At 36.7% G+C, this 13,682-nt stretch overlaps 1 protein-coding gene across 2 annotated transcripts in view; it reads left to right on the forward strand.

Annotated features, from left to right (window-relative positions):
- The first annotated feature begins 410 nt into the window (after positions 1-410).
- Positions 411-13,682, forward strand: part of rad50 (RAD50 homolog, double strand break repair protein) — a 28,693-nt gene continuing 15,421 nt past the window's right edge. Inside the window, exons 1-16 of one of the 2 annotated variants that reach the window (XM_016274967.1) lie at positions 411-498; positions 789-943; positions 1,427-1,510; positions 2,938-3,089; positions 3,720-3,905; positions 4,589-4,793; positions 5,279-5,407; positions 5,786-5,951; positions 6,342-6,535; positions 6,732-6,938; positions 7,196-7,378; positions 9,109-9,266; positions 9,959-10,134; positions 10,587-10,824; positions 11,720-11,909; positions 12,322-12,448. In XM_016274967.1, coding sequence (XP_016130453.1) covers positions 815-943; positions 1,427-1,510; positions 2,938-3,089; positions 3,720-3,905; positions 4,589-4,793; positions 5,279-5,407; positions 5,786-5,951; positions 6,342-6,535; positions 6,732-6,938; positions 7,196-7,378; positions 9,109-9,266; positions 9,959-10,134; positions 10,587-10,824; positions 11,720-11,909; positions 12,322-12,448 — 2,524 coding nt within the window. In that variant the 5' untranslated portion in view covers positions 411-498; positions 789-814. Of the gene's footprint in view, positions 499-788; positions 944-1,045; positions 1,197-1,426; positions 1,511-2,937; positions 3,090-3,719; positions 3,906-4,588; positions 4,794-5,278; positions 5,408-5,785; positions 5,952-6,341; positions 6,536-6,731; positions 6,939-7,195; positions 7,379-9,108; positions 9,267-9,958; positions 10,135-10,586; positions 10,825-11,719; positions 11,910-12,321; positions 12,449-13,682 lie in introns of those variants that run through there. The other variant, XM_016274966.1, reaches the window with a different exon arrangement.

Consider the following 13,682-nt stretch of genomic DNA (forward strand, 5'->3'; position numbering starts at 1 on the left):
TCAGGATTGAATTACATCACGTAGATCCAGCTTTAAAGTACTTACAGACAAGAATCAGCATGTGAAGGAAGGTTGTGCAGATCTGAGCGATTGTGCCTTTGAAATCCTTGAAGAGTGAAACCTGTTTCAATATGGCCAATAATATGAGTAATACTACAAAATACCCGATTTGATTATTCAGCTGTAGTACTTCAGTAAAATCAAGACACGTTAATTAAATTAAATCGCACTTGTGTGGTCACAGCTGGGGCTTCGGAGGAAATAAGTGAATATCGTTTCTTTTGCAATATTATGTAATTATAAATATAATTACTTGTATTTAATTTATTCGTTATTAAATGGAAATGACCGCTGTGCGTGTTGGGATTTGTAGTTTTATGCGAGGGTGAGTTGAATGCGGAAGTACGTCACCGCGTCGACGCGGGAAACACACGATTGAGTGCGTGCAGTCAATACAATCCGGAACTTCTGTTTACAGCTTTATTTATCCTGTGTGAGGTAACTGTTATTCTAATAAAACGCTATGCTATTCTATATAAATATTAATGTTTTTACACTTTTGCTAGCACTGCAGCATTCTAGAATGACTGCATTATTACAGGAATGTATTATGAAACGGTATATGCCACTTTTCTAAGTAGTTATTTTGTACTATCTAACGTTAATTAACTTCACTGGATTTCGTTAGCATAGACAATATCATCTTCTAGTTCCTGTCATTTCAAATGTAAAGTTGTTTTAGTTATGTGCACTGATTTTCACTGCACTTAATTGTATATCATTTCTAGGCTACACGTCGAAGCACTGGTCCAAAATGTCTAAGATTGAAAAGATGAGTATCCTGGGAGTAAGAAGTTTTGGAGTCGAGGATAAAGACAAACAAGTGATCTCCTTCTTCAGCCCTCTGACGGTCCTTGTGGGGCCTAATGGAGCTGGAAAAACGGTTTGTATATTGCTGTCAGTCATTATGATACTGATAAAATGTAAACAAAAAAAAAATTCACATAAGCAATACGAAAAACTGATCATTGAATATATAAGGCTACACGTCGAAGCACTGGTCCAAAATGTCTAAGATTGAAAAGATGAGTATCCTGGGAGTAAGAAGTTTTGGAGTCGAGGATAAAGACAAACAAGTGATCTCCTTCTTCAGCCCTCTGACGGTCCTTGTGGGGCCTAATGGAGCTGGAAAAACGGTTTGTATATTGCTGTCAGTCATTATGATACTGATAAAAAAAAAAAAAAAAAAAAAAAAAAAAAATTTCACATAAGCAATACGAAAAACTGATCATTGAATATATATATATATATATATATATATATTAAATATTGTGTTTATATTAAAATTATTCCTAACAATAATAATGTAATTAAGCTCTAAACATATATAAATAACATGTACAATATATGAACGATTTATTTGCAGACCATCATTGAGTGTCTCAAGTACATCACTTCAGGAGACTTTCCACCAGGAAGCAAAGGAAACACATTTGTCCATGATCCCAAAGTAGGTGCTTGACGGGAGTAATGCAATAACAAACTGCAAATTTGCATATCTTAAGACCCGTTCCCACTATAACTATATTAGCATCCATGCCCATGCACAATAAAGATCTGCTTATTAGTGCTGGGCTCAAAATTATACCGGTTTCACGGTACAAGAATGTATTTTTTTTCATGCATGACCGGGTGTTACCCATATTTTCTACTGATTGAGAGAGGAAATACTGCAGTATATTGACTTAGAATGCTCTATTTTACTGTCATGATGAGTGAATAGTCAAAAAATACCACAATAAATAGTGACTAAACACGACCCCTTTTAATACATGTTAACCAGGAGTCACTCTCATTTATAATCACAGCATCGTCTGATAAAATCAACATGCATCTACACTAAAGAGCGGCTATGCGGTTGTTTTGGCTAGATTACTTTTTTGTCTCATGCAGCGCACTGCCTGCGTATGAGTAACTAACAAAAAAAAACAGCAAACTAAAAAGTGCATGTAATATTAACAGACGAACTACGCTCATATTTATAATTCCAAACAATCAGTAAGCGACAGGTGCTAGGAAACGCTGTTTTGTACTCATGTACCCGCTCACTGCACAGAACAGACGCCGAGAGAGGCGACACTTCTGCGGGGAAGTCAGACCTCGCGTTCGCGGGACAGCACTGGAGAAATCTTCCAACTGAACCATAGCTAAGGTTTATCCAAAAAAGTCGCTAGGTTTGTCAGTATGAATATTCAATGGAAGAAAGCCGCTAAAAGGGTCTGAAAGTTGCTAAATCTAGTGCTAAAGTCGCGCTCGTGTGTGTGTGTGAGACGCGGGAGCTGATGGCAGCGGGCGCTGGATATTTGTGGCGGTCAGTGTGGATATTGTGGATGAGTTCTTCTGTGTCATCACGTTCTATTAGTTCTACAGCTTCAGTTTCTGAACTTTCACGCTTAGTAACACATACAGCTGTTCCCTCACCACAGTGCAACAGTGAAAAGGGACCCCTTTCAAACAGTGTCGCGTTCCCAACGTTGTTTAAGCGACATACATTGTGGTATTTTAAAAATTCATATCATAACAAAAATAAACACCGGTATTCGGTATGAACCGGTATACCACCCAGCACTACTGCTTATTATAAACAGCCACTCTAAATGCTCAAGCTCTTTAAAATCAGGATTGATTCTGATTATGTATATAGACTATATCTGATTCTGAAAGTGATTATAACGATACCATTCCTCTATGCCATTATCGCTATAGTTGTGGTGTGTACTCTGATATTCTTTTACTAGAGCAGTTTTGTATAACTTAGTTATTGTCCTTTGTGTGAACGGGCCTTTATTCAACTTTTGCGAACATTGGACTGGCAGAGCTGGGCAGGGTGACACTCTGTTTTTATAGAGTGTTAATGCTAATGTTGGTCTGCTGTAGGATGCTCATGAGACAGATGTACGAGCACAGATCAGACTCCAGTTTAGAGACGTGAATGGCGATCCTGTGGCAGTCCAGAGGTCTATGCAAAGCACACAGAAGGGCAAGAAAACGGAGTTCAAAACTCTTGAGGGTGTCATTACAAGAGTCAAGTAGGTTGAACATGTGTCATACACTACTTTTTGGGGTTCGTAAGATTTTTTAAATATTTTTAAATGGTCTCTTATGCTCACTTCTTCATTTATTGATCAAATCTTCTTCATTTATTGCTCATGCTCAAAGTCTTAATTTATTTGATAAAAAAATACAGTCTACTGTGAGATATTATTACAACGGTTTAAAATTTTAGTGTTTTTTAAAATATAATTTATTCCTGTGATGGCAAATCTGAATTTGCGGCAGCAATTACTTCAGTCTTCGGTGTCACGTGAATGCCACAAGAAACATTTGTTATTTGTATCAATGATGAAAACAGTTACGCTGCTTAATATTTTAGTGGAAACCATGATACATTTTTTTTCAGGATTCTTTAATAAAGAAAAAAGGGAAAGAAACAATTATTTGGAATATAAATATTTTGTAACATTACAAATGTTTTACTATAACTTTTGATCAATTTAATGTGTAATTTAATCAAAAAATCTTTTTTTTTTCTTTTTCTTTTTTTTGGCTACCAATTTTTACCCCCATTTGGCTTGTGTAATATGTACATTATGGTCCCTGTTTGAAGGACCACATTTGATCATTTGACATTAATATGTCTTGCCCTCTCTTGCTGTCAGGCATGGAGAGAAAGTGAGCCTGAGCTCTAAATGTGCTGAAATGGACCGTGAGATGATCTCAGCACTGGGCGTCTCCAAGGCTGTTATCAACCATGTCATCTTTTGCCACCAAGAGGAGTCCAACTGGCCTCTCAGTGAAGGAAAGGCCCTCAAGCAGAAGTTTGATGATATTTTCTCAGCCACAAGGTACTTTATCTGGACAACAGATTTCTCACTGAAGCTTAATTTTTCAGTAATTTAACATTTTTTTCCTTAGGTCCACAATTTGCATCATATTTTAGTTTTTCGTTTTACATCCTCTGCTTCCTTTTTTTTATGTCTAGTCATTTTTGTAGCTTAGTTTTTTACTGGGCAGGATTTTAATTTATTTATATATTTTTTTTAAGTTATGAAGTATGTGTTCAACAAGCCATTTTATCTCGAAATATCTAGGAAAATTGGTTCTTCTTGTAATATCTACACAATATACAGTATGTTTTGTAAATGCTCAACAATCATGCCAACAAAGCTTTGACTCTATAGGCCTACACCAGTAGGTGGCGATAAATTAGTGTTTATTTATGTGTTATTGGAGAGATACTAAATCTTTACTTAGCTGATTTGTTTAAAAAAAAAAAAAAAAAACACAGTGGACGTGAATGAAACGATTCATTCTTTGATTAATTTGTGAAATTGTGTAATTATGTCTTTGTAAATATATTGATGACCAGCCTAACTGAAATTAATTATATGTTAAAACCCTATTAAACTAAATTTGTAGTTATTCAGTTACTTTTCTTGAACACTGGTTTGTCCTATGTTGTCTTTTACGCATGTTAAGGTAGCATCACAGTTGAATTGCTGAAAATAACCAAAACCTTTGCTTGAAGGTACATAAAGGTATTGGAGACCCTGCGGGTGCTGAGGATGAAGCAGACCAGCACTGTCAAAACCTGCCAGATGGAGCTCAAGTACCTGAAACAGAACAAAGATAAAGCCCAAGAGATTAGAGAGCTGCTGTCCACTAAAGAAACTCAGCTGTCTTCCTCTAAAGAGAGCGTCCAACGCATCGAGAGTCAGATTGACCCACTGGAGGTGAGACACAAAGAATTTGTGACACCAATTTTTAGGCTGACTCGAAAGTTAAATGCCATGGGATTTTTCCCCTTCTTTACAAATAGAGTTGCAAAGTGGTGGAAAATTCCAGAATTTTTGGAAACTGTACAGGATTTTTTGTAAACGTTCTAAAAACATTTGGAAATATAAGTTTCCAGAAATGTGCAACCCTATTTACAAATGAAAGGTCAGTGAGAGCTCATTTAATTAATTAATTTAATATAATTATTATTTATTTGAAACTTTGGAATCAAACAGAACATGACTTCAGTGCAAAAACAGAAGCTTCACATTATGAAACAATTGAGTTAAAAGCAATAGATAGTTGAGCCATGTTCAGAGCTGTTGTGAAATGGTCAAAATGCATATCTGTGACTGCACGTCAGTTGAATTTTAGCCCATAGACTTATGCAGTTATGTTATGTTATGTATACTCAACAAAAACACCTTCTCCATATTTTCAGAATCGACTGTATGACATAGACAGCAGCCTCAGCAAAGTGATGAAGTTGGATAATGACATCAAAGCTCTGGACAGCAGGAAGAAACAGATGGAGGATGATAACCGGGAACTAGAGGAAAAGATGGAGCAGGTAACCAAAGTTTATTAAAAAACAAAAAAATCAGTTGTGAAAGTTTAGCTACTATCAGTATTAGTCATAAATGCCTGATAATGATCGTATGAAAGCAGAGGAAGTGTTTTGCATAGAAAACATGTACAGGATGTTCAGTAATGGATGCTTTTTGGTATACTTATGACATTTTTCATTTGTTGTTGAAACAAGGGATTTGCTGTTGCATGCTTGTCTTCCAATTCAAGTTAAGTCAGAGTCATGTCTCGATTTAATTTACCCCCCCCCCCCATATATGTATGTGTATATCTAGAAAAACAAGAGGCCTAAGACAAAGCCTTGTTCCACACCATTTGTTCATTCATTGAGGAACGCTGATTCTGTATTGTGCTGTTTTAGGTGTTTCAGGGCTCAGATGATCAGCTGCAGGACATGTATCAGAACCACCAGAGGACTGTGAAGGAGAAGGAACGTAGACTTACGGAGTGCCAGCGTGAGCTTGAACGGGCTGGCCGAGAGTGCCAGAGGATGAACCGCATCAAGTCTGACCTGCTAGTTGAGCAAGGTGGTCAGATTTCCATTTATGTATCAGTGATTGTGTGACATCAGTTTCCTAAATACCCACAAATGTGGATTGTAGTGGATTGTAATATTTAAAAGAGTCACTAGAAGAAAAATTATGTCCTTTTAGTTTATAACACAGCCTGGCAAACCATGATTTTTTTTGGTAGGTTCATGTAGGAGTACACTAGGGTTGTTACTAACAAATATTGATCTGTTCATTACTCCTTTGATTAAATGGCAAAAAACATTTTAAACACACAAGCACTTGAATATGGCAAATCTTTTATTTAAGAACAACCAACGTGAATTTGCTCATATGGCCTTTTAGCAGCACATACAAAGTTTATTATTTTTCAGAGCTGTTTATCATACATTTTTTGTCTGTTTGAAGGCCGTCTGCAGTTGGAGGCAGATAGGCACACACAAAACATTAAAAAGAGGGACACCCATGTCAAGAGTTTAGCATCTTCCCTGGAGTTGGAGGGTTATGACCGGACCCCTCTTAACGAGCGACAGCTCCAGAGCTTCCACAGACAAGTCAAAGAGAGACTGGACCAGGACTCAGAGGCACTCAACCGAACTATGGTATGGTTTGAGTAAAACTTTATAATAACTCTTAACTATATTATATTATATATATATAATTGTGTTTGTTTATTTAAGAGAAAGTTAACTTGGAAAAGACTTAATCAGATAGTCATGAAACTTTTTATTCATCAGTTATAAGTTCAATATTAGTATTTTATCATGTTTTAGTAAGAATTTCTTAATTTGTTTTCAGCATGATATGCAGGAGAAAGAGGCACAGAAGCAGCAAAGCATTGATGATCTCCGAGATAAGAAGACGGGTCTAGAGAGAACCATTGAGCTGAAAAGAGACATACAGGCCAAGAAACAACAGGAACTGAAAAACATCAAGTCTGACCTCCAAAGACTGGAGGGCTCCTCAAGCAGACTACAGGAGCTAGACACTGAACTTCAGAAAGCGGTTAGGCCTGCACTACTGCACTAGACCACTCATGACTTGCTTTGAGCATGCAGATGTATTTGTATCAATGTTCTGTTGGTTTCCTCAACTGATTCCTTAACTAAAATGGCTAAATTTCAAAATAAATTGGTAAAGAGAAAAACAAATAGAAATGTCTGACTAATCTGCATCTAACAAAACTAACATCAGTGGTGGCATCTGTATTGCTTGTAGATATGTGTCTTAACTTGTGTGTGTATGTGTGTGTGTATTCATAGGAGCGTGAGCTTGATAATGCCGTGCAGGCCTGTACGGTGGACAGTCTAAAGGCAGAGGTAATTGAATTACAGAAGGAGAAAACTAAACTGGATCAGGCCCAGCGCAGGCTAGACCAGGAGATGGAATTGCTCAACACACACACCGCCGCACGCACACAGATGGACATGCTCAAGAAGACCAAGGTGAGCTCACACGCCATCACTCTTTTGTCCCAATCCCCACTTTAATGCCAAAAACAAATACAACAAACATAAACAAAATAAACGTCTTTGGACAATAGCACATCTGAACAGCAAGACCTGAACAGAAACCATCCAGGATACAGCTAATAATCTCCAGATTATGGTGGCCCAGTAGTGCACAACACAACAAAATGTGAACAGCGCAACAAAATCTCCACAACACAATGGAAACAAGCTTATTTATAACAATTTATTTATAAGAATAAATAGTATTTAACTACTATTTACACGTATTGCAAAGAAAATACTGCTACTTTTACATAGTATAAACAGAATCTATTGCTATTTTCACTTAGTGTAAACAGCAGATCGCTAAGAAAATACTTCTGTTGTCAATTAGTGTAAATAGCATCTATTGCTAAGAAAATATGCTACTTAGTGCGAATAGCCGCTGCCTTTCTGTAAAGGTGCGCAAAATCAACATGCAAGCTTTATACTAGTGGTAATGGACTAACAAAACCCTCTTAACTCGCACATATTATTACCGTTGTATTCATTTCATAGTGCTGTTTCTCTAAACGATGCTTTAAAGTTAAAATTTGGGCGTCATACTAGAGTTAATTGTCTAACAATATTACTAATTTTAAACAGCTTTTACTGCACCAGGCTTTTTAAATTTGCTATATAAGCTATATAAATGACTTGGCTAATGGTTTAAAAAAAAAATTGTTTCATTAGACCATTACCTCTGGTATAAAGTCCTTAGCTTTAACATATCCTCTATATTTGTTTGATTCAATTTTCGTTGTTTTGTGCACTACTGGGTCACCATACCAGATACCATAATATATATGCCACACAATCATTAATAGTAATAGATGTGTATTAGTAAGTCAGCACATTGCTTGCAGTATATAACTGTAACACCTAGATGTCAGTACATGTCTTTATATCAGTGGTGGCCAACGTCGGTCCTGCAGAGTTTTGCTCCAACCTTGATCAAAACTTACCTGCTTGTCGCTTTCTAGTAACACTTAGGCCTTGATTTGCTGGTTCAGGTGTGTTTGATTAGGGTTGGAGCGAAACTCTGCAGGACTGTTGCTCTCCAGGACTGACATTGGCCACACCTGCTTTATATGATTTGCTTGAGCCATCAAAATGATTTATTTTGATACAATATTTTTTTTATATAATTTATAAATTGATTATATAATTTCATTGATTTCTTTTAAATCATTATTTTTTGCTTTTCTGTAAATTGTGCAAGCTATGAAATAATTCCTTCAGAAAATGTGTTTATACTAGTGTTTATAATATAAAGCAAGTGTTTTTCAGCCCTATTTTGTTCATAATTTTTTAATTGAAACACTAAAAATATATATATATATATATATATATATATATATATATATATATATTTGTTCAGGATGGAATACCTCAATACTACTACTAATTCATCAATATGTATACTTTACTCAGTATACAGATATTCTATATACTGTATAAGGAATACCCAAATTATCTACTATTATTGTCAGATGTTCAGAATTCAGTCAGAACACACTGTGACAACAGTCTAGTATGCCACTATTTGAAATGTTTATTGAAAAATACTAGGCATATGCTTATATATAGCAGTTTTATTATCAGTGCTTATGCTAGACGGGTTGGGAAAGTGACAATTTTATGCAACAAAAAAATAAATAGTTTATCTCCGCTTCGGATTCCAGATGGAAAAAGAGGAGCAAGTGAGGAAGATCAAGTCGAGACATAATGACGAGCTGGTGTCTCTGCTGGGACTCTTCCCAAGCAAGAAAGAGCTGCAAGACTGGATCTACTCCAAAACCAAAGAGATCAACTCCACCAGAGAACGGCTCAGCAAAATGAAGTCTGTCACACTTTTCAGCAATTAGTTTTTCTACAAACATCTGTATAATATTAGGTGTTTATTAGAATAAGCTAGAGAATGCCATAAACGCTGATCTTTATTGTGAGGATGAAATATATTTTGTGCCGGTAACAGAATCTAAATGTCTACGTGATAAGCAACACATGCACATGCACTGACCTTGATATAACAGAAAATACTGACATTTGCAGAACCACCCACATACTTAATAAATATCTTCAAGACATACGCAGTTTTGATTCCGGGTTTCTGAGGAATAGGTCATCTTCAAGGCAGTGGAACACGCAATGTAGTATTCAAATGGGGCCATTTAGCTTACACAGACTGGCAGAATAGGGCTGTCTAGACAAACATCACTAATTCATATTAAAGAGTTGCACTTGTAGTAGTGTACATGGAAAAAAATCAGTAAAACACATATTTATATGTAAAATAATGTAAAATTTTCCAAATGCTTTATTTCCAAAATAAAAACAATAAATTTGATTTTTTTTTTTCCAGCTTACAGTAACTTTAACAGTGGTGAATTAATTCACAATAATATTAAAACATCTTTTTTAGGATTTAAACATGTTTAAAAATGTTTCTCAGGCTTGGAAAAGTATGAAAAATGATATGTAAACTAGCACTGCTAGACAATTTGAGCAAAAATGTTTGTTTTTGTTTCATAGTAAGGAGCTTGCATCTGGAGAACAGAAGAAGACTCACTTTACTGCAGAAATCAAACACAAGGAAGAGCAGCTGGCCAGTTATGAAGAGAGACTTTTTAATGTGTGTGGCAGTCAGGACTTTGAATCAGACTTGAACAAACTGAAGGATGAGTTGGAGAAGTGTTCCAAACAGAGAGGTACAGAAGTGTGCTCAGCTCTTACAAAACATTTTAGACCCACACCAAATATACATGTACATTGTATGTGCTAATTTTGGAAGAATATCTTCAGAATGAAGCAGAATTTATATACGTTTCATACCAAAGCATACACAAACCCACAAGGGCCAGTGAATGATGGCCTTTGAAATTTGCTTAAATTTGTGGATTTTGCAGATGAAGATTCCGTGTGGGCTTGCTTTATTTTAAATGAGTATTTATTGCCAAACAGGATTAAAATTACTCCTTGTATAGCAATAACTGTAGCAAGCTGGGGACTCTAATGTGGTAGGTGTTAATGTTACCCACACAGCTGAGATTAAGTAGTTTGTGCTAGTTCAGAACATCTACAGTTTTTTCAGATGTCTATGTTCTTAATGTGATTCTCAGTGTTTTATTCTCTTCTCTGGCCTGGATGTTTTTCTGAGCAGCCATGCTGGCGGGGGCGACAGCCGTGTACAGTCAGTTCATCAGTCAGCTGACGGAGGAGGGCGAGCCCTGCTGTCCTGTATGTCAGCGTGTGTTCCCGTCAGAGGCAGAGCTCCAGGACGTCATTAATGACATGCAGTCCAAGCTGCGGCTCGTCCCGGACAAACTAAAGAACACTGAGCATGACCTGAAGAGGAAGGAGCGTAGGCGTGATGAAATGATCGCACTGAAGCCAATCAGGCAATAATTAATGTCTTTCTGTCCATTCTTTCATCTCTTCATCTGTCCTCCATTCATCCATCCTTCCATCTTTTACTTTACCTTTGTATCCATCTGTCCTTCACCTATTTATCACTTCATCCATCCATACATCCTACTCCTTTTTGTCCATCCATTTGTCAGTCCACCTATTAAGCCCTTCATCCAGCCATCTGTCTGTCCAGCTATTTACCCCTTCATCCATCCATCCATCTTTTGCTTCACATATTTATCCATCCATCTCTCACCTCTTTATCACTTCATCCATCCATCCATTCATCCATCCTACTCCTTTTTGTCCATCCACCTATTAAGCCCTTCATCCAGCCATCCATCCATCCACCTATTTACTTCTTCATCCATCCATCATCCATTCAATAATTTACCACGTCATCCATCATCCATCCATTTATCCGTCCGTCCACCCATCCATCCATTCATCTATTTACTTCTTGATCCATCCATCCACCCACTCATCCATCCATTCAATTATTTACCCCTTCATCCGTCCATTCATCCATTCACCTAATCACCCCTTAATGCATTCGTCCATCCATCCATCTTTTTACCCCTTCATTCACTGTCTACCTGTTTACCCCTTTGTTTATCCATCCATTTACCTATTTAACCCTTTATCCATCCATTAATCTGTTCACCTTTTTATCCATCCACCCTTACCCCTCATCCATCCATCCATTCACCTATTTGTCGAGTTATCCATTATCATCCATCCATCTGTTCTCCATCCATTCACCTATTTATCCTTTCATCCATCCATCTACCTTTTTACCTTTTCATACATTCATCAGATTCATATTAAGACAGCTTAAGATATTGATGAATCATTTTCTAATATGTCCATCTCCTGTACTGACAGGCAGTCTATAGCAGAGCTCCAGGAGAAAGAGCTGCCAGAGCTCAGAAATAAACTCCAGCGTGTGAATCGAGACATTGAGAAGCTGAAAGGCGACACTGAGGAGCAGGAGACACTGCTCTGCACACTGATGTCTGAGGAAGAAACAGCCAAGGCCTGTCTGCAGGACATATCACTCATGGATCGCTATCAGGTCTGAGCTCATTTCCAGTCAGTCCAAACACCGAAAATACAATCCAGTCAAATACAGCACATCAGTACAATCACAACATATACCTTAAATATTTATTTATCACCTAGAACACACGGAATAATGCAGTATAGTGATTCTTATTAAATATACACAGCACTGCAAGTTTATAATTTTTCTTAATCTCAAGACTTTTTAAATCATACAGTAGCTTAATGAATTTTTTTTTTTTTTAGGAATCTTTAAAATATTGTGTGCTAAATAGATAGTTCATATTAAACGGCTGTTGAAATGGTAATCTCACTTGAAATAGAGTAGAGACTTATACCTGGAAACAGTATTCAATACATCACAACTTAACAAGCAATATTTTTATCCACCTGTGCGTATTCCGAATGTTTCCTGTTATGTGTAGCTTGACCTGAAGGATGTAGAGAGGAATATCGCTCAACATGCAGCCAAGCTGCAGGGAGTTGACCTCAGCCGTACCATGCAGCAGGTCAGCCAGGAGAAACAAGAGACCCAACACCACCTGGACACCAGTAAGTTTAGCAGTTTATGTAGAATAAAAACTTCTGTGAATCTCATGTGAATGTACACTACCGTTCAAAAGTTTAGAGTTTTAAGATTTTTTTTTTTTAAATGTTCTTATGCTCACCAAGGCTGCATTTATTTGATCAAAAATACAGCAAAACCAGTAATATTATTAAATTTTAATTTAAAGTGTAATTTATTCCTGTGATAGCAAAGCTGAATTTTCAGCAGCCATTTAAAACCACAATATAGATTTTGTTGACTTGTGTACTTCGATTATCCCAAATGTTTCCAAGAATGTTTAAATCCAGAGAAATAAGCAATTTTAACTAGTGTAACGGACTGTGTCATTGCGTCGCCTGCCAATGATGTCATACCTGCGTTACCCTCGTTTTCCGGTTTTATTTTGTAGAAACCATGGAAACACCAAAGATGCTCTAAAATGTTATGTGTTTTATTAGACAGGTGAGCAACTGTTTGGATACATGTATAGACAGAAAACTAATCTGTTATATAGCTCAACACTGTGTAGTCTTATTGTTTGAATCTCGTTTTCTTGATTTACTGCGAGCACCATGTTTTTACCATGCCTCAGAGCAAACACTATTTTGACAAGTGGCTCACATAGCATAATCAGGTGCAGTTTCATTTGTACTAACAGTAATAATGCATAATACAATATATTTTAAAATCAATTGCATGCCATTTAGCAATGCAAGCCATCCAGCATTTATTAATATGATATTCTAATATCGATGCCTAATAGCTTACTGCAGTTTTCAACAAGTGTCTCATAGCAGCCGCCGAGCGAACGCACAGAGTAGCATTATAATAGAACTGTCAACACACTCAATGGTATCTAGCATGAATAAAACGGTGCTGCTTTACCCCACATACACATGACTGGAATGAGTGAAAGGGGCTTTCACTTCCACGACTTTCAGCTCCACCCTGCTTCATACTACAGTAACATTAATAAATCTTTAAATACATTAGCTTATTGATGAACATGATTTCTGCCCGAGTCCCGATTGCATCAGCTGTGGGGATGAAGACAGCAACTCTCATGATTCCACACTCAATCACAGCATCATCAAACTACGCCTTTGTTTCTTTGATCGTTTTGAATACGCGCCCTCTAGCAGCGAAAATTGCATACTGTGCCTTTATAAAAAAAAAAAAAAAAAAAAAAACGTAATTTTTTTTAACCTTATAAATGTTTTTTTTGTCATTTTTTATCAT

The sequence above is a fragment of the Sinocyclocheilus grahami genome, unplaced genomic scaffold (assembly GCF_001515645.1).
Source record: "Sinocyclocheilus grahami isolate Dianchi unplaced genomic scaffold, SAMN03320097.WGS_v1.1 scaffold91.1, whole genome shotgun sequence".
In the NCBI taxonomy this organism is placed as follows: Eukaryota; Metazoa; Chordata; class Actinopteri; order Cypriniformes; family Cyprinidae; genus Sinocyclocheilus; species Sinocyclocheilus grahami.